This window comes from Oryzias latipes, chromosome 15 (assembly GCF_053564925.1).
Source record: "Oryzias latipes strain Hd-rR chromosome 15, Olatipes_Hd-rR_3.1".
In the NCBI taxonomy this organism is placed as follows: Eukaryota; Metazoa; Chordata; class Actinopteri; order Beloniformes; family Adrianichthyidae; genus Oryzias; species Oryzias latipes.
In genome coordinates, this window is record NC_136251.1 from 6394856 (window position 1) to 6417887 (window position 23032).

General features: G+C 41.0%; 1 protein-coding gene and 2 long non-coding RNA genes across 6 annotated transcripts in view; 1 reads left to right on the top strand and 2 right to left on the bottom strand.

Moving 5' to 3' along the window:
- The window catches only part of hspa12a (heat shock protein 12A), a 69016-nt gene extending 63475 nt beyond the window's left edge, over positions 1-5541 (bottom strand). For 2 of the 4 annotated variants that reach the window (XM_011484067.3, XM_004076919.4), the window contains exon 1: positions 4911-5541. In XM_011484067.3, coding sequence (XP_011482369.1) covers positions 4911-4950 — 40 coding nt within the window. In that variant the 5' untranslated portion in view covers positions 4951-5541. The remainder of the gene's footprint in view (positions 1-4910) is intronic. The other 2 variants (XM_078932288.1, XM_011484066.3) reach the window with 1 other exon arrangement.
- A 12013-nt stretch (positions 5542-17554) lies between these two features.
- On the top strand, positions 17555-22575 carry LOC144984194 (uncharacterized). Its single transcript, XR_013647896.1, has 3 exons — positions 17555-18086; positions 21043-21176; positions 22282-22575. It is a non-coding gene; the product is annotated as an uncharacterized LOC144984194 (long non-coding RNA).
- On the bottom strand, positions 21622-22375 carry LOC144984193 (uncharacterized). Its single transcript, XR_013647895.1, has 2 exons — positions 22256-22375; positions 21622-21809 (listed from the first exon to the last, which is right to left on the bottom strand). It is a non-coding gene; the product is annotated as an uncharacterized LOC144984193 (long non-coding RNA).
- Positions 22576-23032: the final 457 nt, after the last annotated feature.

Sequence of the window (23032 nt, forward strand, 5' to 3'; positions counted from 1 at the left end):
GATAAAAAGAATGCTTAATCAGTTATTTAAGATGGTTAAATTGAGTGATTTCTAAGTATATTACTTCACTTGCTCAAAAAATTGATTCATGATTTTTCCTATTGAAACTGTTACGGGGAGGGGAAGAGGGAGTACCCAGGCGCAGAGAGGAGAGGAGGCAGGAGGTTGCAGGGGAACGGGGCTTTAATAATAACAAATGACTACAAACCAAAATCCACTGCTTAGCAGGCTAGAAACTCGAAACTTGAAAATACACAACGCTCGAAACCAGGGAACAGCACAATATGGACCAGCACAGGAGGAAGGGAAAGACTAGACTTAAATACATACAAGGGAACAAGACACAGGTGGAAACACTCAGGACTGATGGGGAAAGGTAAAACTTGAGACAACAACAAAACAGGAAATGCTACAAAATAAAACAGGAAGTAACTCAAACAGGCCCGAACATAAAACAACTAGAACATAAAGGCAAAGAACCTAAAACCGTGACAGAAACTTAATTTGTACATATTTTTAACTTTTGATACTTGATCACTTTTTGCTGTGAAGTTTTTTGAAACAGTGTTATGTCTATTTTTCTGACATAGTATTCTTTTTTAATCATGTACATGATTTTTCTAATGAGTATAATCTGCATAGTTTAGATAACTGATCTGCATTTGCCATGTAGATTTCTAAAATAGGTATGTCTATTTTTACACAATAATTAAGTAATTCATCTTTGTCATTTGCTTTATTGATACCTAAGGATTCTTAATTCTATCTGATAAAAGTTGTGAACCGGATAATGATAAATCATGTAATTAAATGGTTACGGTAGAACAGGGGTGAGATTATATAAATTCGCTTCCTTCCACTCCCTTTCAAGCAATCTTTCATTTCATGTCTGATTATCCTAAATTTGATTAGTCATTGAATGAATGTATAACTGATGATTGTAATGTTTTCGTGTATTATTTTTACTTGATTCCTTGAAATAAACCATTTCAAATCAAAGTAACTTCAAAGTAAAGTAACTTCAGCCAGACATGGAGCCGCTGTGGCATTGAAGAGGCAGCCTGCTCTGTCCTTCTGAATCTTATTATATTTTCTTATTTTCATTGAAATAATGCTGTGAGTAAATATCAACTGCACATTTAGGCTTCAATTGGTTGAAAATGTAAAAAGTCTTTACCATAGTAGAAACTGCTCTGGTCCATCTTGTTATGGGAAATGTGAGCAAGTGACCAAGAAGTCAGACTAAACAACTCATCTCAGTACTGATATCCTGCTGTGAGCAGATATCAACTGCACATTTAGGTTTCAATTGGTTGAAAATGTAAAAAGTCTTTACCATGACGGTTCAGAATACATTAACAGAGGAGAATCTGTTCCAGTTTCTATAAAAGCAACTAAATCACAGCTTGAACAGTAAAATACTGTTTCAAAAGGGATTATTATTTATTAAAAATTGTTAGTCTTAATGCTAACTTGTGGTTTAACCGCCATCGTTGACCCTAACAAACGATCTCTTCATAACTGCAGAGTAAATGCTGCGACACTCAGCTCTCACAGACCAACAAACAACAGAGGCAGTGTCAGAAAGCAGCATCATTGTGAACATTCAGCTGCATGACTTGCTGCTTTGATTGACTGCAGGATTTCTCCCCGCAGCAGAGAGGAGGTGGGCGCATTAAAGCAGGCAGTCGGCAGAGTGATGCTGCATTTTTGTCGCATAAAAGAGATCAAATGGCAAACTAATGCAAGAAGCTTCTTTGAAGGGACTCCCCTTCAGCTGCTGCCCCCTCCAAACTTACAAACTACAATACCAACTCTAGAGTCACAGTTTGATTTTAAAAATGGCAAACTCAAATATCTGATGCCTCCACGTGTAATGGCAGTAAACTTTAAGTTTGCAATGGTGTCACATACTGATTCAGGAGGAGACCTCTAAATAGCCTAAGTAATAGTTAAAAAAAATATTTGACGTCGTCATTTTTTTCTTTTTAACCCTTGTGCTATCTTAGATGACCCCACCCTCACATTGACGTGTTCTCCCTACCATGACAAAGGTGGATAAAGGTGGAAAGATTTCATGTAATCCATGGACACCAGTGAAGATCACAAATCATTGAAGAAAAAAGGTTCAGAGCACTGTCTAGTGGGTCTAGATGACCCAACTCCCAATGTTAAAGTGCCTAAGATAGCACAAGGGTTAATGCAACAAGCCAGGTTTTGTGGCAGTAGGAAAGAAATTGATACCTGGCACCTTCCCTGAACTTATATCTCCTAACAATAAAACATTGTAAAAAGGGGTGGAGTCATAGATTCTGTAATGATTACCTTTAAACATACCAAAGTCTTTAAAAACCAACAATCAGTTTTTTGGTTTATTTTCCAGTTTGATACATTAACACCAGCATTAACACCTGAACAACACAGGCTCTTTGACTTTTCATAAATCTTTGACCGTTTGCGCTATCTAGGTTCCCGTGAATCAGCTGATTCTGGAAAAAAGCTGGTTTTCATATGGGCTTTGCACTGACACACCTTGCAAATCCACCTTTCTCCACATCAGAATTAGCAGACTTACGTTAATTGCATAAGCACTTCACTACTGAAAAGTGTTGTATTTCAGCACAAAGGTCCACTTCAGAATCAGTTGAAATAAAATAAAAAACTCAGGCGTTTAAGGGTTAACAATCGTAATAACAATTTTTAAAAACTTTCATGAGACTCACACCTGCACATTAAGTGTTTCTCACAAATGTGCACGCTGTGTTTCACAAAAACACAATACATTTTTCAGAAATGCACAATAAATGCTTCACAAACATCATTCATAGGTCGTGCAAACTCTAGAATGTGCGTTCACAAACCCGCTCTGATTTGTGAACCTCCCCACATTTGTGAGAGATTTCTCTGACGTGAATGTTGAGACTTCCCTCACGCTGCAGGTCAACTAATGTCAATCACCACTGGCTAATGAATCTGTCAATCAAACTCATCCGCAAAGCAGGCGTGCTCGCTTTCAGCCAATCGAATGGCCTCTTAGACTTTCTCCAGGACCAAGTATCACTTAAAACTTTATATGAAGACAGTCAGACCACTTATTAACTACTGGACATAACTGTCAACCATAAGGTTCCCACTTCCAGGGATCTATTACAGTAGCAACAACATGTATCCCTATCAAAAATGTAAAATACCTGAAAACAGTAAATTACTGACTATGACTGTAAACAAAAGCTTCCCAGTGCCAAGGATCTGCTAGGAACAAGTATGCATTTAAAAGATAAAGTGTATCTACAAACAGTCAGAACAATATCGGTAGATCTTTTAATATTGGACTGATAGCAATAAACTCAAATTATACAAATATCGATTGATACAATCCTGGCAGTGATATATCGCCCATCCCAACTAAAAATCTGATTTTATTAGAGATCATAAAAAGCGAAGCAGGAAATACCCATGGAAATGCATCATTTGGTTCAGGCGAGAAAAGGGTGAAAAGAAGAATGAACCTGATGTTTCAGTCTCTTTGCAGTAGGCTTCATTCATGCGTGTCTCACAAACATCAAATACAATCATAGGAAACGTATTCTAATATGTTCTTGACAACAGCATCCATTACATGTAAACTCAGATTATGTCTATTAAAATTATTTGATCTCGTTTTAAAATTGTTGATTCTTTTTACATTTATATTTATTAAAAACAAGTACACATGAAGTAGAAGAAAAGGCTAAAACAAAATTAGTTTCAATAAAGGTTTTTCATCAAGGAAAATTGACACAAAGTTTTTTTTAATCAGACTCTTGCATTCTGGTCTCTCTAAATATGAAACTGTGTATTTTCTGAAAAGACAAAATCATGTAAATGTGTCTTTTTTAACATGCAACAGCACAGTACACTCCTCACAAATCTGTTCAGTCCCTCCAAGATTTCTTTTTGAAGCAGAGCATAGTCAGCCTGCAGGCTTTAAGGCATTTCCAACACTATTACGTAACACTGGGCCGTTGCCAAGCCTCCAGTGATGTCAGTCTCTGCATCTCCCCTGAGGGGCCAGACTGGACCCTCCAGTCCAGACTCCATACTAGTCTGACCTCCTTTAGAGGACAGGATTCAGTTCCACCCCATTTAACACACGCCTTGCACTACTGTAGAATACTGCTCATCCTCAAGACACGTGCATGTTTTATATGGAGATATATGGTCAGCAAACACAATTATGCACCTCTGTTATTTATTTTGAAATAAACAGCAAACATATTAAATGACATTTATTAATACTAAAGAATCACTAAAAATAAAATATTTAAGAGAGTTATTAGATTTTGAACCTTTTTTAGGTGACTTTTAGAGTAGTTTCATCCTTTTCAGTTTTTAAAAAAAGTTTTCTAAATGGTAAACGAAGCAGCAGACGGTGATGAGCACGCGCCCACCTGCGCACGTGCTGCAGGTTTGCTGCATTGAATCAAACTCCGGTGGGACGGATGAACCACGTGACCCAACTGCGCCGTTATGAAGGGCCGGGTGGGGGGAGTCTCTGCTCAGTCTGACCACTGAAAGCCCCCACCCGCTCTGAAAACATGAGCATGATTCGAACCTGGCGGTTTTCTAGCCAAGCCGCCGCGCGCTGGACCAAAAGGCGGGGTCCGACACGCGGCGGACGTCCTTGCAGACACCGATCCAATGTGGCGCGTGCGCCCTGCTGAGCACAGACGTGAACAATCTTCACGCGGAGTTATCCCACTCTGCGGAAAAAAACACCTCATACAGCCACACTCAGTCCGTACGCAGGAATTTAAGTGCGCGTGAACGCACACCACCTTCATCCTCAGCAGGACAAACCACCGCGTGAACGCGCTTTAGTCTGCATAACGATATCCTAAAGACATCCCGAACCGTCACGGACTCCTCACCTGTTAGGATCTTGTCTGTCGCCGTGTCCTTCTCGCTCATCGTGTCCCGCAGTCTGACCTCCTCCCGAGCCTTCTCTCCGATGCAGCTGCACCAAGCAATCTTCCTGCTTTCCAAGTCCTCGGTCCGGGAGGGGTAATGCCGCCAAAAGCCTCCTCTGCGGTGCAAACTCGGAGCCTCCTTCGACTTCTCGTCGCTTTGCAGCGAGTCCTTTTGCAGAGAGCCGCGCGGAAGCAGCGCGAGGCTTCTGAGAGAGGGGGACGGCAGCAGCAGGAGGGGGCAGAGAGCCTCAGCAGATCCGATGTTGGAGCCGGACTCTCTGCTGCTGTCTGCCCCTCCCTTCGCACTCACGATTGTCCGGCCCAAGAATGCTGGCACAGCTCGGCACGGCTCAGTTCAGGAACACCGGAATCAAACCCTCCAAAGCTGCTGCTTTTACCACTGATCCCGAGGAAAGTCATGAACCTTAAGGCTGATTCAAACATCCTGAAACGGGACGCTGTCAGAGAAAGAGTTTACTTTATAAATGCATGTTTGTTTCTGGGGTAAAAGCTGTGAGTTGGTGGGTCACAGCAGTCTTTGCTGTCATAAAAGCAACTGCACAACACAGTCTATCAAAAACACATCCAGTCTGTCCCAACCAGGGACGGGCACAGGATTTAGAGGACCAGGTCAGAAAAGGACAGCAAAATAACATTCTTTTAAACAATATGGAAATGAAGTCAAATTGAACACAGACTACTGATAGATAAACTGTGGTAAAGTGATACATCTGTAGATTGGGATTCACAGTTCAATTCTCTTTTGCATCTTATCCTCCAAACACAAGATTTAGTTGTGACTGGAAAGATTTCAATAGAAAGGATTGTGAAACAGAATCATGCAGATTTTAAATAAGGCATTTCTTATCAGAAAAAAATAAATTTAGCAGATACATTTCGTGTCAGACCCGTAGTGAGGAAGCTATAAATCCTGTTCATTTTAGGCTTGCACAATTAATTGCAAATTTATCGTTATCGCCACATCAAGCTGTGCGATATGCTTATCGCAAAAGTTGGCTAAAATTGCAATAAATGGTTACCTTAAATGTGCTAAAACAATCTTATGGCCCCCATTAAATGTCTGATGAAATAAATAAATCCATTTCTGCATTTGACTAATCTGATGGACGCTTTCACGTTGTTGACCAATCGGATAGAGCTCTTATGTTAGATGTGGGCCTCCTATGCAGACCAGGGTTAACTATTATTTAAATTAAACTGTTGCAGTGAAATGGAAATTATGTTTTTGATTGTTTTGCTATTTGTTCATGTATCGCAAGTTATATCGTGGACCCGATATTGATCTTTAATATCGCATATCGCGAGTTTTCCTCATATGGTGCAGCCCTAGTTCATTTATTCTTAAATTTCATTCCTTTTCTAAACCCCATTTTTTCCCTTATGGAGTCACGGGGCTGCTTGAGCCTTTCCCTGCCACTCGTGGGCAAAGGCATTTTGAAATTTTCCCGCTGTTTCATTTTGAACTCACAGGTTCAAGTTTCTTCACTGTCACGTCGTCTCTTCAGGTCTCCGGGGGACAGCAGTTTCTCTCTGTCCCCGGCTGTCCCTAACTCTCTCCGAGTGGACATCAAAAGTCAATTAAGATAAATGTAGAAGTCATTGATTATTATCAGAAAAGATGAATTATTTCACATCTTCTAAGTTCTCACATCCTTTTATTTGGAATTTATTTGGGGACCAAATCCCCTTTAGGTTCTCTCATCTCCACAGTCGCGTCAATCCTTCAGCCACCACTCCCTTAACCGAGACAGAAGACTCTAAACCAAGCCAGCTTCCTGTATGACTGCCTGGGTGATTTAGACTTTGTTTGAGGTGTTTTTTTTTGGTTGTGTAAAGATTTTTTCGTTGCAATGGGAAATGTATGATGTGAACAAATGGGTTTGTTTTCTCTTTGAGGATTTCCACCTACTTCAAACTGTTTCAAATTACCAATCAAACCCCGGTCAAAGGCTAATGCAGCTAAAGCTAACAGAGCTAATGCTAACAATGTTTCTGATCCTGATGAGCCAATGGCATCTCCGTGGAGCAACAGATAGAAGCTTTTCTCAAGTCTAAAGGGATTTTTCCTGGATCTAAACAACATGGAGACCTGCCACACCGCTGTAGTCTGCGCTTTTAAGCACACCACAGTGCCCACACCAACCAGAAAAGGGCAATGTGTTGTTCCTGGTTTACCCTGCTACTCTGAGGATCTCTCTACATGGCGCACAGCACGTTTTCACAACTACCGATGCAGCTGAAGGAGTCTCACAGATGGAGATGTGAACAGAAAACCAGCAACTTTCATCCCTCGGCATGATGAGGACGTGGTGCAAAGCTGGACATCAATATTTAAAGAGGAAAGAAACTGACTGAGTTTGAATAGAATGGCCCATGGTTCATTTCAGAATATAATATGTAAAAGTACTCTGGCACATGATATGTAAGATTAAAGTTACTTATATATGGGCCTGTTTAAAAAGTTTTGTTTATATTTTCAACGTTTAAGGTATAATAGATGGTAAACGTGAGGTCAATTAATTTATCTATGGGGATCGACCAGAGTTGTGGAATTTTCTGCAAGTTGTGTTGGTCACGTCACACACAAATACATGTTCTGGGGCTCGGTGAAAGGGGGACAGGGACTCTCTCTAAACTATACTGTCTTTGATAAAGCTTGGAGTCACCATATTGAGTTTGAATGTACGGTTTGAACAATAACATTAAGAGGGTAAAATGTCAACAGCTAATGCGCCCACAGAAAGCAGATGTTGTGTTAATCTCACTTGAGACAGGAAGATGTTCCCAAAATACAAGGGACAATATAGTTATCTCCTCCTCCATTAGCTCTTCTAAATTTAAATGTGTCATCATGTTTTAAAGAGATTTTCCTACAAAAATTGATAAGACCTATAGTGATAACTTGAGGAGCTTGACATATGTTTGCACATAAATTGATGACACAAAAATTCCTTTGTTTTCAATCTATGTCCCAACTATTTTTGAGAAGAATTTCTATCCCAGTGTCATGCAGAACTAGCTGAGTCTAGCAACTAGCAACAATAAGCCTCATCAGAGCTGAACTACATAATAGACAACTTGAACTTATTGATGTTTGGCGACTTCACAATCCAGACACACATGATAACACCTTTTTCTGCACGACACCAATTATTTTCACAAATCAACTACTTTCTGCTTTCCCAGAGTCTGAAGGAATGTGCAGTTATGGTTATGAATGGATACATGGATGGATGGATTGGGAGGTTAGATCCCTTCAAGTCTGGCACGACAAGGTCAGAAGATTTGACATCCATACTGTGAAACAAAAGTCTCTTTAAGTATTTTCTTGAATTTATAGATATTTAAATCTTGTTTGAGCTCATTACTTAACCAGTTCCAGAGCTTAGTGCCACTGTGGGTACCGGATGTTCTCGGGTTGCCGGATGTTCTCTGGGTCCTTCGGGGTCCTTCGACCAATGATGACGTCACACTATTTGATTGGCTGTAAGTTGCCACGACCAATGAGTTAACGTTGCTAAGTTTTTTTAAAACTTTATTGACAATTGCGGTATCATACATTAACAATGACATAAACGTTAACAACGAACCATAACAATGTAATGAATATTGCTTCGAAGATCAGTCACCATTGCCAAAAATAACATATTCTCTTCTTCCACTTTCGGCTTCTCCCATCAGGGGTCGCCACAGCGAACAAGTCGCATGGTAAATTTGGCAATGTTTTACGCTGGATGCCCTTCCTGACGCAACCTTCTCAAACTGGGCTTGGAACCAGCAGAGGTAGAGAAGGGAACAGGGAGCAGCCCGGAGTCAAACTCGGGTTTCACGGATGGAAGGCGCCGCAAACCAGCATGAGCTAAACTGGCTCCCTGAAAGTCTGAACACAGGACTAGCAGAAAAAGTAAATTATCAGTAAAGATGAAAGATGTTTAATGTGTTTATTATAGTTCCAATCAGGCACCATATGCTGAACTCATCGTCACAGCCCTACTGGCGGGCCACATAAAATGACATGGCGGGCCACATTTGGCCCGCGGGCCTTGAGTTTGACACGTGCTGTATGGTCATGTTTTGCACTAGCTCTGTACAGTTTAAAATGTCTGGATTGATTAAAATAAAGTGTTTGTATAATCAAAATAGCTGGCTTTATGTATAATTCTGACAGTTCATTTTTGAAGTGAAACCAGAGGATATAGTGAACTCATGTGATTATAACCCCAAATTTCTATACAGTTTGTGAAATATGGTGATATTAAAGAGCGGTATGACAAACATCTACAGTTATATTCTATATTATTTCTGTAAATTTGACACTTTAGTTTGCATATTTCTGATGCAGCTTTGTTTGTTGTCAATTAGCCCTAAGAATTTGATTTCTGGAATGCCTTCAATAGGGAGATTATTTATTGAAATTAACCACTCTGCTCAGACATTAAAATGACCAATAAACATTCCTTTTGTTTGGTCTAATTCCAAAGATTGTCTGTTGTCTTCCATCCATGTTTTTATTTTATTGAGTTAATATCTTTAGAACTGTCTGTAGAAGAAAATATGTTTGTTTCAGCAGCAAACATTATGAGTTTTAAAAGTTTCAAAACATTAAATGTATCATTTATGCAAATGTTGAATTGCAGCGGGCCCAGAATTGATCTATGTGGGACACCACAACTAATCTCCTTGGGATCTGATGTAAATTCTTCCATCTTGAAAATTTGTTTTCTCCCAGTTTTATAGATTTGGTCCCGACTTAGCACTACCCCTCTTATTCTATGCGCTTCCAATTTGTTAGGTGGGATGTAATGATTGAGAGTTTCAAATGCTTTTTTTTCTATTTCACTTGTATATTTGTTTCTGTGTAGAGCAGTTTTTATATCCTCCACAGCATCAATCACAGCCATTAAAGTTCATGTGTTTTTCGCTAAAACCATATCAACTTTTATTTTTCATAATGTTATGCTTGTCAATGAATGTAACTACATAATAATTTTGTCAAAATCTCTTCTCCTGGAGAGGGGCAGACAGGTCTCAATGTTGTTTTACATCCAGTGAAATCCCTTCAGACTTGAAAAAAATCTTCCACCTGATGCTCGAGGTAACTCCGCTCCTCAGTCCATTCCCGCCAGTCACTGCATGCGCATAAGATCGATGTTTGATTTCAAGATTATCAAGTCTGTGATCCTGAAGCTTGCCCTGGTGGTCCAGCACATCCCGTCGCCTATCAGTCTTTGCTGGGTCTTTTTGTCTCTCACCTCTTCCTCCAGGAAATCAAGCAATTTCTTAATATCATCTACTTCATCCATTGCTGAGCTTTTCGTAAGGGCTATGATCAAGAAGTTCTTTTTGCAATTATTTTGTTTTTCTTAATTAGATAAGAAACGGTGGATGTAACGTGGATTAAAATTGTAACAAATACAGTGATTTTCACATGAGAAAAAACTTACAGCACAAAAAAAACCTGCTGCCCTTTCTTACCTTGGTCTTGGGTCATTGGTTAACGTTTTAATCCACGTTACATCCGCCATTTTTTCTATAAAAGCCTCTAAAAGACGGGTGTCGAACAAGTTTGACAAAAAGAGACGAAATTTTTTAACTGTGATAGTCAACGAGCCATACCACGCACTTACGTGCCAGACATACACACACAAACACACAAATTAAAGCCATATTATTTCCCATAACACACTCCTCTCCCTACAATACAACAGCACTGGATTAAATGGCGCAGTTTCAGTTATGGGTGCTTTTTTCTGTATTTAACGTTAACACATACCAGTAAAACATGCATGCTAGTGTGTGTTTTAAAAAGGCAGTGAGCGCAAAACTGAGTTGGTTGTGATTTTTATTTTTTATTTTTTCAGTCATTAATCAGCATCCAAAAATTCAACAAAGTCCTCATCTTCTGTATCTGAAATGAAGTCGGGCTACATTTCTATCAAACACGCCAGGTTCACTTTCGTCATCGTCAGAGTCCGTCTCACTGCCGTGCAGCTCAAAAGCTCAAAGAACAGTGCTAGCAGACGCGTCAGCCCAAGCTTAAGTCCTACTACAGTTCAAATGTGTGGCATGACTCGCCCGGCGCTGCATCCCAGTAAAAGAAGGGTGGACAGCTTTTCACTGTGATCTGCTGGAAGTTGCTGCGCTCAAGTCGATCTTCCAACGCAGGCAACCTCGGCTTTTTTCTGCGGAAACTCAGCTGCTGCTGCGTCTTCTTGTCTTGTCAGAGTTTGTTTTCCAGCGTCTTCAGTTGGGAACCATGGATTCACTACCGTAAATCCCGGGCTAAAGTGTGCACCTGAGTATAAGCCACACCCATTACATTTTTAAAGGGTTAACTATTTTTAACACACACAAGCCGCACCTATCTATCAGCCGCATGCGCCCACGTTGAAACAAGTTGTAGTGTACGTTCTGCACATCTCCAACAGCAGAATGCATATTCTCTCTTCCGGCATCATAGCCTATTTATTTGAATGCATTCACAAACAGCCAAACAGCATGGATGTGACTCCTGCTCACAGCCCCCTCAACCATGGTGAGGAAATTTACACCCACGATTCCCCACTTCCCATGAGTCTTAGGGGCTGAAAGCGGGGCTAACCCCCGGGTCGCCACACTGTGTTGTAGATTGAGGATGTGTATGTGCTGAAACCGCTCCGTGTGTACGAAGGAGGAGGGAGTGCAGAGCAAGAGCGAGAGCAAGAGCAGCGAAAGTGTGTTGGAGATGTGTGTTTCTGTTTGTTATACAGAGTGAAAGAGAACTGTAATAAAAGAAGGTTTCCCCCAGAAGAAGATGAATGACTCTTCATTAACCCATTCTGGAGGCTCTGAGGGTCCAAACGGGGAAGTGAACAACCGAAGGAAGAGGCGGAGAGGAAAGAAAGAAAAAAGTAATTTCAGGAAAGGTTCAACACATGATATATTTACAAAGACAGACGGTACACAGAAAAAGTTTTCAAAGTTTTAATAATATACCTGAGCTTTTCTTTCCAAACAGTGCCTGTAACACGGCAGTAACACGGCAGCAATGATATGGTAGTAACAGGGCTGGTCAAAAAAAAATGAACGAAAAAGTCACTGAGAGCTTTCTTCCTCCTCCTCCTGTGTACTGAAAACCATGGAAGTCTTCCTCCTCAGTGTGGGATTGGAATAGCGTCAGACATTCTTGGTCACACACTCTCCCAGTCTCTCCTTCGTTGTTGCTGTCAGTAGCCGCGGTTACATGTGCAAAATAACTTGATCGAATCAATGGTCGGATTAAAATTCAACCGTGCACATGGCCCCAGAAAAGCTTTTTCCGATTAGAACAACGTTCACATGGTCTCACTTTCATTCATCATTTGGGCATGCGCAGTAGTGTTGAAAATACCGGAAGCGGAAATGAGTCCCTGTTACATGCAGGGGTTTTTCATGTCTTTCTTTTGTTTCTTTCCTCTGCATGTGCTTAACGAGCTGAGTGAAGACACCTGGTGGAGACCTGACCAGCTGCACAATCAGGCCCCAAAGCCAGCCACCAGGCCTGCATATAAGCTCCTGTGAACCACTGGAGGAAAAAGCTCTTCCTGGATCACTACCAGATGAATGTTTTGAGCTTGCTGTGTTGGAGATTGTGGGAGGTTTGTGGACAGGTAAGACAGGGTACCCTGTACACCTCATGCAGCTTGCGTTCTGTTAGACACACTAGGTAAGTTGGTTGGTGCCACCCCTTGTATGTTTTATCATCACTTTATAGATAAGGCAGTGAGTCTTTTCTTTTCTTGTTTTAGTTTTAGCGCTTTGATAGCCAGGCTGAGTTTTGTTCTATTAATTTCATTCCTTTGGCCCAACCTTTGTCCCTACCTCCCCATCTCCACGTTCAATAAAATCTTTAAAAGTTCCTCATTGTGTGTGTTTATGTTACGTACACCTCCGCCCTAGACCTGTACGTTTGTGAACGTAACAGTCCCAATGTAAACAAGGCGAGCGGCTACATACAGAGATATTTGGCAGCTCCGTAATATACAAGATGATCTTCTAAACGGGCTTTTATTACTGATATGAATATTATGAAGCGCCTGATCGCTCATCATTTTATTTTTAATCCGTGTGGTCAGTGCTTTTTTTTGTGGCAGAACGAAACCGCAATCTGCTTCTTGGCTGCACATAATATGTGGGAATAACATCAGCCTTTATTTTGTCGGGACAGGACTGGAAACACAAATCCACTTGATTGTTTGAACGGTTTCTAAGGACTGAGCGACATTTCTGCTTTGAAAAGCTCACAGACCGCCCCAAAGCTGCTGTGAGTGAGCTGGCGGTCCGAGCTCTGCTCGGAGACGGGAGACATGGTTCTCCTGAATTCGGTTGCTCGTTCACATAGAGCTGCGGGACAGATGGCAGTCCGAAGCCTCCCACGCATAACAAAGCGTCCTCCCCTCCCCTCAAACGCAAAATTTATTAAGTCCGGCTTCTATGCTCAGAGACATGGTTCGCTCCGTACACGGGCAGCCGCGTCCAGACCGCGCAGGGTCCGGACGTCAGTGGGTACGAAGCGCTCCTCCCTGGCGCCCCCCTCGCGAGGGGTGTCGGAGAAGATAGGAAGGGAGAGGGAAGGAGCATGCGGGTCAAGGGCAGAACGCAGAGGCGTCCTCGCTTTGCATCGGGCGTCCGCAGAGCAGCTGGTCGGTCCTGTGAGCTCCAAAGCTTTCTCTGGAGTGAAACACCGTCTATGCATGACGTTAAACCAGAGCAGAAATGACACACGATCGGAATGAACTTTTTACATGCAACACGATCGGATCAACAATCGCCATAACCCACCTATCTCAATCGGGAAGAAATTTTGATCTGAATGAGTCTGATCAGGGCAGACTATTCCGAACGGCGTGTTTATATGACGCATTTTTCTTCCGATCAGGCATTCTTTCCCATTACGTTTGTCCATGTAAACGCAGCTAGTGTCACTCTCATCCTGAGGTAAATTCACTCCTGAGCTTGCATTGTCCTCTCCGTCTCGCAGCAGACCGGCTTTTCCAAACCCGTTGGTGAAGGTGGATTTTTTTACACTGCTTTTAACGATTGCTTTTAACTTATGTTGGATTATTGCAGCACCACTGCATTGAACTCGAAGGGAAGAACTTAATGGAGGCACTTCAACTTTTCACTTGAGGTTTTATTTTTGAACTGCTCACAGGAACCGCATGTCCATACAACAACACGTTGTCTTGTCTCCTCTTAAACTCTACAAAATAAAAACTTGCGCCTCCTAGCGGCGGGGATGAAATACTGTTTCATAAAGGTACATAAAATAAATTCACAACTTGAGTACATAAATAAAAGATCTCTCAACAACTTGAAAGCTGCTTCATATTGTAGTGGCGATCACATGCACGTTGGGTCTAATACAGGGCCAGCCCTGGACTTCCGGGGGCCCTAAGCGAAATTTAATTTGTGGGCCCTCTAACTGATCAGCAGCACCAACAAAGCGCAACTGTTGTTGTAATATAAATGAGATTTCTCTATTAATACATTTTTTGAATGTATTATAGTATTACTGCCAAAGAATTGAATACAGTACATTGACTGGATGCAAATTAAGTGGTGCCAAACCAATTTTAATAGTGCAAAGAAAAAAATATGAATGACAAATGTGTATATATATATATCTATATATATATATAGATATAAATATATATATAGATAGATACATATTTTTCAATGTAACACTGGGCACTCAACAAATGACATTCACAAAACTCCAACTTATTAAAAACAGCAACTTAATAGCAAATCAAAAAACGATAAAACAATCCAAAATAAAGAACACAACAGCTCAATGAGGGACCTCTTTGCACCAAATCCATTCTTACTGGATCAGAGAGTGTGGTTGGCCATTCAGCTGGACCAATTGGATTGGATGTTGGTGGAATTTTGGATCCACTTAGCTCCTTTTCTATACACACCTCTGTTGGAGCCTCTGGAACATAAGATACATAACTTCAACAAAAGCGGGGAAAATTCAAACAGTCCAATCAAATCTACAGAACAGTTGCTGTGACGCTGGAAGCAGAATTTTGGAAAGAAGTGCCTTCACTTTTGTGTGTGTGTTGTGTGTGTTGTGTGTGCGCAAATGTATGACTATTTTTCAAGTAATAATGTAACAATAAGTGTGATAAAGGTTCCATATTGGGTGAATTTGAATTTACCAGCAGCAGCATCAACGTTTTCCCTTTCAACAGGTGATGTGGTGACAGGAGTTTCCTTTTGCAGCTAAAAAACAAGAATTCTTATTGTACAATAATGATAAAGCTAATAAAATAACTATAGCAGAATACTACTAATAATATAATAGCTCATTTAAAATCTGTGTGCAGGTTTTTCACAATGTCATGATCTTTTTATATTTATGATAGATTTATTGTTTGATTGTGTATTTGCACAAGATCATATTTGTTTATTTAAATATGAACAATTTGTGGCGCCATACTCTTCAGCTGCTGTTTATGAAAAACAAAAGGGTTATGCAAACACTGTTTTTAAAATAACTTTACATGCTATTAAATTAGGTATTAACTGAGGTTACATCTTCAGTGATGTCAGGAACATCTTGGGATGTGGATGATCACCTCCAATACTTTTTGAAAGTTTTTGAGAGCAGAAGAAACTGTCGGCTGAGGAAGATCTGTGCAAAACATCCTCATTATGTAAAACCAAAACTGCAAAATACAAATATGAAAATAATTGTACCCATTTATAAATAATAAATGTGAACACTAGTTTCAGTATAAATGGAAATATAAGCATTTACACACTTCTTTATCTATTATTTTGTATGTTCATTATTTTAAAATTGGTAAATTTTTTTTGTCATTTATAAATGAGAACTTTATTTCCTACTTGTATTTGGCAGATTTGATTCTCCATATTCCGTGCTAATGCAAGATTTTAAGACATATTGTTGAAAAAGTCAGACTACCTGACTGTAACAGCAGTTTTTATACTGACATAAACCGGAAAATGCAGAAGGATCTAAAAATGTGTTAGCATAAACAATTAAACAAGACGATAACGTGAAATAAAACATTTATGAGCCACCATACCATTATCAGGATTTACTTTTTTCTGCTCTCCGCCGTTTTGGAAGGTTATGTCCGACCTCATCTTGGAAACTTGGGTATCAGAATTATGTTTGAGTTTTCCATTGGAAATTACAACAAACAGGGTCGTTTATGTGCAAACTTTACCTCGAATTGATTAGTATTTTACGTAAATCCTGCAGCTGCACAGAAAGGCAGGATCATGTAAAAATACGGCCTCAACATCCTCCAAATTTACCTTGTGATTGATGTTTACGTGCTTCATCTTTTTTCTTCTTTCTCTCTTTTTTCAGTGCCCGATGGATAAAGTCTCTGTGGCATGATGTTGTCGCTCCCTTGTTGTCGCTTTGATCAATTTGACAAAATGCGCTGGTAAGTGCACACTGTGCCAGGCTCAGATGCAATGATGTTGACCAATCGTTGCTAAGAGTGGCATAATGTCATTATTTGGGTTGCCAGATTTGGGCCTTTTTTTTTTTTCGCCACTTCAGGGCCCTGGTGGTCACGGCGGGGCCCTACGCGGCTGCGTTTTTCGCGTATAGGGAGGGCCGGCCATGGATCCGAGGAGACAGTAGTTATAGCACAGTTAGCATTGTTTCATTATGTATTTATCCCCCCCCCACATCTGGGCCTGCTGCCAGTGTAGCGAGTTGATTCTTTTTGTATGAACATTCTCAAAACTTCAGTGATTTAATTTTGAAATGATTTTTATTTTGAGTTAACACAAGATGTTAATATATATTTTGTTAATCTTCCAATTATTTTATCAAACAAATCAATTCCGCATTGATACCAGTGGGGCAGTGAAGGTTATTAGTGAGACACACCCTCCCTTCACCATGCGGCAACTGCCCCTCCCTTTTCAGTTGGACTGAGCAGTCTGTGCTGGGGGCTGCACTTCTGCTGTCCACTCATGCCATGTTGTCTTGTGTTGTTTTGATACGGTAATTGCCCCAGTACCATTAAATCGAACCATGGTTTCCTGCGTGGCAGTCTCTCGCCTTACCAACCGAGCTACCCAGCCGCTTACACAGACTAAATCCCAACAAGGAACAATTCACAGTAACCTGTGATTAAACTGTCAATCCTTTTTTGTCTGTGGACTAGGAAACACCAAAAAGGCTGAACCGTTGCACTGAGTAAACACGGCATCTTTGTACAATCCTTAAAAAAGTATGAAATGACGTGAAGCAGGGACGGTCATGAGAGTTTTTGTCAGGTACGGGTCTACCCATTAGACTGGTTAAAAAATGTTCAAATACTGATTAATCTTCAAAATTGAGTTAATAAAAAAAACATGCTGGTCACAGGTCATTCAATCATGGGACATCAGTATATTTTTCAGAATTTGGGGCTTAAACTAAAACCCAGCCAGCAAGGCCAAGTGGGCCCCATACGGTTGGAAAGTGGTCAGAAACTGTGGGCCCCAGATGGGTTTGTCTGCAGTTTGCATGGTGGCCCCACCTGTGTTTGCCCACATTGCCTTACGTGGACACTCAGTGGGCTGGCTCACTACGCTAGCTGACTTGTCCACCGGGCAGCGGTGCGTCTGCATGGACGGCGCTCGCCATCTGCCCGGTGGACAACGGAGCCAGCAAGGCTAAGTGGGCCTTGCTGGCTGGGAACAAATGCACTTATTTCACCCCCATAAACTAAGCCTAAAATATCTGTTTTCAACATGATTTGGACTGTAGAAGTAGCTGAAAGGTGCTGATGAACTTGGATGTATGAAATATGTCTCATATAAGTAAGCCATAGAATGACTTGGATGTCTTGTTTGAGCAGGACTTGGTTTGCAGCTCTGCTTCCCTCAATGTTCAGCATCTCACTCCATCTAGTGGCAGCTCTTCATCAGGCCTTCCTCCCTGCTGCCCGTTGGTCTGCAGCAACAGAAGCCTGTCGCGTAAATCTGGCCGTGGATGGAGGAGGAACTCTGCATATTTGGTTAGAGAACAGAGAACTGGATGCCACTCTCATCGTTTGTTCTCAGCTGAAGACTAGAATGAGCACGGGGACAGGATCACGGCCAAAGTCTTCATTGGTGAGTGACCTCAGTCGTTGGTGTTCTGTCCGGCTTCACTGTGGCTGCGGTTAGTAATGAGGATCAGCAGGAAGCCTGACCCCTCAGCTGTGAATTCTGCTTTCATTTCCTTCTTAGGAAGATGCTGAGCTGACTCATTTCATTGGATGCTTTAGGAAATTGATCGTCAGACTTATTTTCTGCACTTCTAACTCACATCTTGGTGAACTCTCAGTCTAAAAACTCTAACTCCTGCTGGGAAGCTGAGTCTTTTATGAACTGATGTCATGATTGATCAGTGGAGTTTGTTGTTGTCTAAATTTAAGAAGGATTTCATCATTTATTGTTTTATTACATACCATCAGGCTTATTATTAGCCAAAGTAAAGGCTTTTTTTTTCATTATTACTTGCTATTTAAATTTAAATAGAATTTTTCTGAAGCTTTCGATTTTAGTCATTGTTTTTCAAGACATAAATTAAATATCAATCCGACCCAAAACCTTGACCCAAAAATCGAGTTTGACCTGAATCGCAGGGAAAGTGTATTGTTGCATCACTAGTGGAGACAATTCAAGTTTTTTTTAACTTTACCCACTGATGAGAGGATCCAAACATTTGCATCCATGAAACATATTTATGTTAAACAGAAACTCCTGTAAGGAAAGCATCACTCCTTTCAAATGCAGCAATTCAGTGTGAATAAAGCTGGATGTGCAAAAGCCCTTAAGGTAAAAGCAGGTTGTGACATCACTTTGGAGCCATCTTTTCTTACGAAGCACAGTCTCATCTAGAAACACATCAGCATAAACGTCGTCATGTGATGCAGACGTCTGCCTGTTTCTGAGGAAACAACATTTACATCAAATGTCAGCTTTTTGGCCTTGAGCGTGAAGTAACGTAGATTACATTAATCTGACAATCTCAGTATCAAACTGACAGAACTTTTGATGTTCTCCTCGAAGGATCTCGGTTTTCGTTCTCAACAAACCTCTGTGAAAGTGGTCCAAACGTTCCTGCTGCTCCTGAACCTCTGCAGCTCTGACTCACATCACCGGCATCTATTTGTGTGTTCGCCTGAAACAACACTGTTGTTGTTGCAGCACAACTGTGTTGTTGCACATTACACTAAAATCTTGTAGGTGCATATCTGTCCTCTAGATGGCAGCACAGAGCAAACCACAGGCCTCCACAAGGAAGGATTGATTTTCTGCTCAGACAAAGAGAACCCAACGGGCTGAATTAGAAGCTCTGTGAGGCGCTGAAGTGACAAATGAAGCCGAAAGTCTGTATTCCCTCTCTATGAACTCTGATTTTCATGCAAATGAAGACGTGGACAGAACTTGGCTAAACTGAAACAAACTGCATGCTGGGATTGCTGTGCTTGGATTTCAGCATAAAAAAGACTGTGAGAAGTTTAAACTGCAGCTGTGAAGTAGAGAGAAACTCCGTCTGCTCGTCCTTGATTTAATCAAAAACATCTAGTCTTAGACTTGAGGCTGTTTTTCCAGCTTTCACTTCTGAAACAATCAGTTCATGATCAATATTAGTCACTTTTAAAGCTTGTGACCCGCCTAATAAACTCTGCAGAGAGGGTTCAGCAGCAGGTCGCTGCCTGCCTCCTGCTGTGCCCAAACAAAGTTGAGATCCCCCCAACATCTGCCCCTCAGCTCGCCGTGAGCGTCCTTCCACAGCCAGATGCTGCAGGAATGACGCCGACCACTCAACATCTGTCTGCTCTGTGAGCCGATCAGCCCTTAATCAACAGCATCAACCTGAACAGAATGACTGACAGAGAGCAACAACTGTATTTAGGATTCGGAAAGTGATTTAATGTGTCATTTTAGAGGCGTTCATGTGTACTGAAGGATTTTCTGATCTAAAGTGTTTATCACTGACGGCAGCAGGCTGCTCGTTCCAATGTGCTTCAGCAGTTTGTGATGTGTTGATTATTTCATTTTGTCTTTGTAAAGATATCCTCCGATATGAGATAATTTTAGCTTTTATTTTTCAGTAGATAACATTTAATGCACCTGCATGAATCAGCCGGTTTAGAGAAAATAGTAAATTGGAATTGGTTTATTTAAAGCAATCAAAAAAAATCGAAAGAAATAAATATCTATGCACAGCTTCATCAAACTTAACACAATTAGTCATGATTAGATAGGAAAATAAAAATTAAAAGTAAAAGAGATCCATATGTACATCCACATACACATTTAAACAATACCATTACAATTACTCTGAGTCACGAATAGACAAATTTGTACTTATAATTACTTACTATTAAATGCAACGTTTGTCAAAAGAAACAGTTTAATCAATTGCTTGAAAAGAAGTGGGAGAAAGCAAATGTATTTGGGTTTATTTAACTATTTTATGATTTTTTTTACGTGTTTGTCATCTTCTGGTTGGTATTAAAAAGCAAGAACTGGAGCTTCGTTATTTTGCTTTAAACTGGATCCGTGTTTGGAATTTTCCAAATGAAAACTTCAGCACAAATCTGCTGTAATCTTTGTTATCTTTCTGACAGAAAGAACTCCATCATTTTTAGTGTTTCTTCGTTTAAAAAAAACCGTGTGCAAAATCAGTGACATCTCATGCGTATTGACTTTTGATTCCAAACAACCCGATGTTCTTTTGAACATTGTTCTCCAGTCAGAATTGTCAGGGTGGGCCCCACTTTTGCCCAATGGTGGCTGGGATAGGCTCCAGCAGCCATGTGACCCTAGAAGTGGCTCAGCGCTAAGTCAGCAGGCTCAAAAATGGGTGGATGAATGTTCTCCAGGTTTTCTGAAAGCCTGCAGGTTTTTTGTTCTTTTCCCTCTTTAGTTTTTTCTTGCTTTTAAGTTTAGGCCCTTCCGATCCTCGAGTCATTTGTGTTAAGCTAAAAGTCAAGAAAACCTCAGAGGTTTCTTGGGCAGAAAGTGGAAGAAGATCAGTTATAAAACTGAAAAAAATCTCGTTGGTATTTTACAGGATGGCGTTGTCAGCTAGTGGCTGATGGGAAGGACACCGACCTTCATTTGTCGTTTCACTGAAGTTTCCTGAAGATTCCGAACGAGTGGGACCATGGCAGAGAGTCCATGCGGACAGCGTTAATGAGGACGAAGGTTTGCAGCCTTCATCGGTTCATACAAACATCAGCAGCCGTGCACACAAACACACACTTGAGCAGCGGCAGCCAGAAGTCTGCAGCAGCAGCAGCAGCAGCATTGTGTATCAGCATTAGCCGCGATTCTTCTCCCCATAGCAGTCAGACAGCAGACTGTTAAAGCCCACCAGTGCTCCCATTCAAGCTACACCTGGTCAAGTTTGAAAACATGACTCAGGGGGCTTTAATTAGGCGCAATTAGTTACAGCGACCATGCAAAGACCTGGATGCACCCCCTGCTTTTTAGACCAGAGGAAAAAAAAGATGGGCTAATTAGGCTGGAGGCCACTTTCATTCATGTGACCTGTGGAGACCCTGAGCAGGCTGTTTAACGCCACTGCTCGGCCAATTAAAACTGGAATCCGTTTTAATGACATAAACAGACACCATTGCGTTCAGCGGGATGAGTTTTCCATAAGCCTTCAATGGATTATGTGAAAGGACAAACAGCAACAGGTGGTCAGCAGGGAGGGAGGAGAGGAAAAACTCCCAAACGCCCGTTTCAGCAGCAGCCTGCGTCAGCAAAGCAGCGGCTCGGAGTGACACCATTTCCGTGCTAAACGTGGTCCTGCACACGACGTCCCCCTGGCTCCTGCAATTCAACATGTTGCAGCTTAGGAGATTTTAAAGAAAATGTCACATTTCATGAAAAGAAAAGATAAGTGAGCCTGAATTGCAACACAACAAAGCATTTCTGTGGATCCCCGGGACCTCTTCTACCCTCCCAGAGGACCCCCACGAGGCCCCGAGACGCCACAAAAAAGACACTCCGCTTTTTCCAGCAACAAATTAGTTCGAGACACTTTTCATACAGCTCAATTTGATACAGCATTTGTGTCACTTAGACCAAACTGGTCATCACTTGTGAGTCATTTTCCTTGCAGCTGCTCCATTTTTTGTTTCAAAAGCCCACTGGCACCCTGCTGCTGCCAGCCTTCCATCCTCCGCAGGGAAAAAATCAAATAAAGAAGGAAGATGGCTCTATTATCATCTGATGTTAGAGGAGAGTGTTCTGTCTGCTCTGCTTGGATTTAACACCTGAAATTTGTCCTTTTTGTGTGCAGGGCTGACTTCTTCCTCCTGATGCAGGTCTGCTCTGCTGCGGCCATTCTGCGGCCTCGCTCCTGAACTTCTGATGTGGGAACCTGGAAGCTTTTGCTGCATTTGTTCAGGAGAAATCAGGAGAACAGAATATAGCTGACTATCAAAAACATACTTTACATACCATTTGACTTTACATTTTTCTTTAAAGTTGTGAGTTTATTTTTCATTGAACTCAGGCTAAAGTTGATTTTTTTTCACAGCCTAAGACTAATTTATGAGGATTTTTTTATATAAATAAAAATATCCAAATGTTACAGTGGCTATGCATCTTTTCAGGGACGTTTATGAGGAAATGCTTATTATTTTTAGTTAAAAAAACAACATTTTATTGATGTTAATTTTTAAGGGGAACACTTTAGAATTTTAAAACAGTTTTAGGGCCTGCTTTGATTTTCCTGTCTTCGCCAGGGCCACGCGCATAACGGAGATTCATTCATCCTTGCATTCATTCATTTATTCCTTCATTCATTCATTTGTAAATTCATGTACAGGATCAATTTTTTTCGCGCCTTGGTGTCTTCTCCTGAAGCCGGAGGCCTCAACCCGCTGGGACGCGCGCGCTTTCCTTTCCTGTCTTCTCCTGAGTCCCATAATTGATATTTTTAAATAATAATATATATTTTATTATAATTTATATTTATGTGTAATGAATTAAATAGTTCCCTGTTTATAATTTGCTCTATAACAGCGTGTTGTATTGAATAAAATATT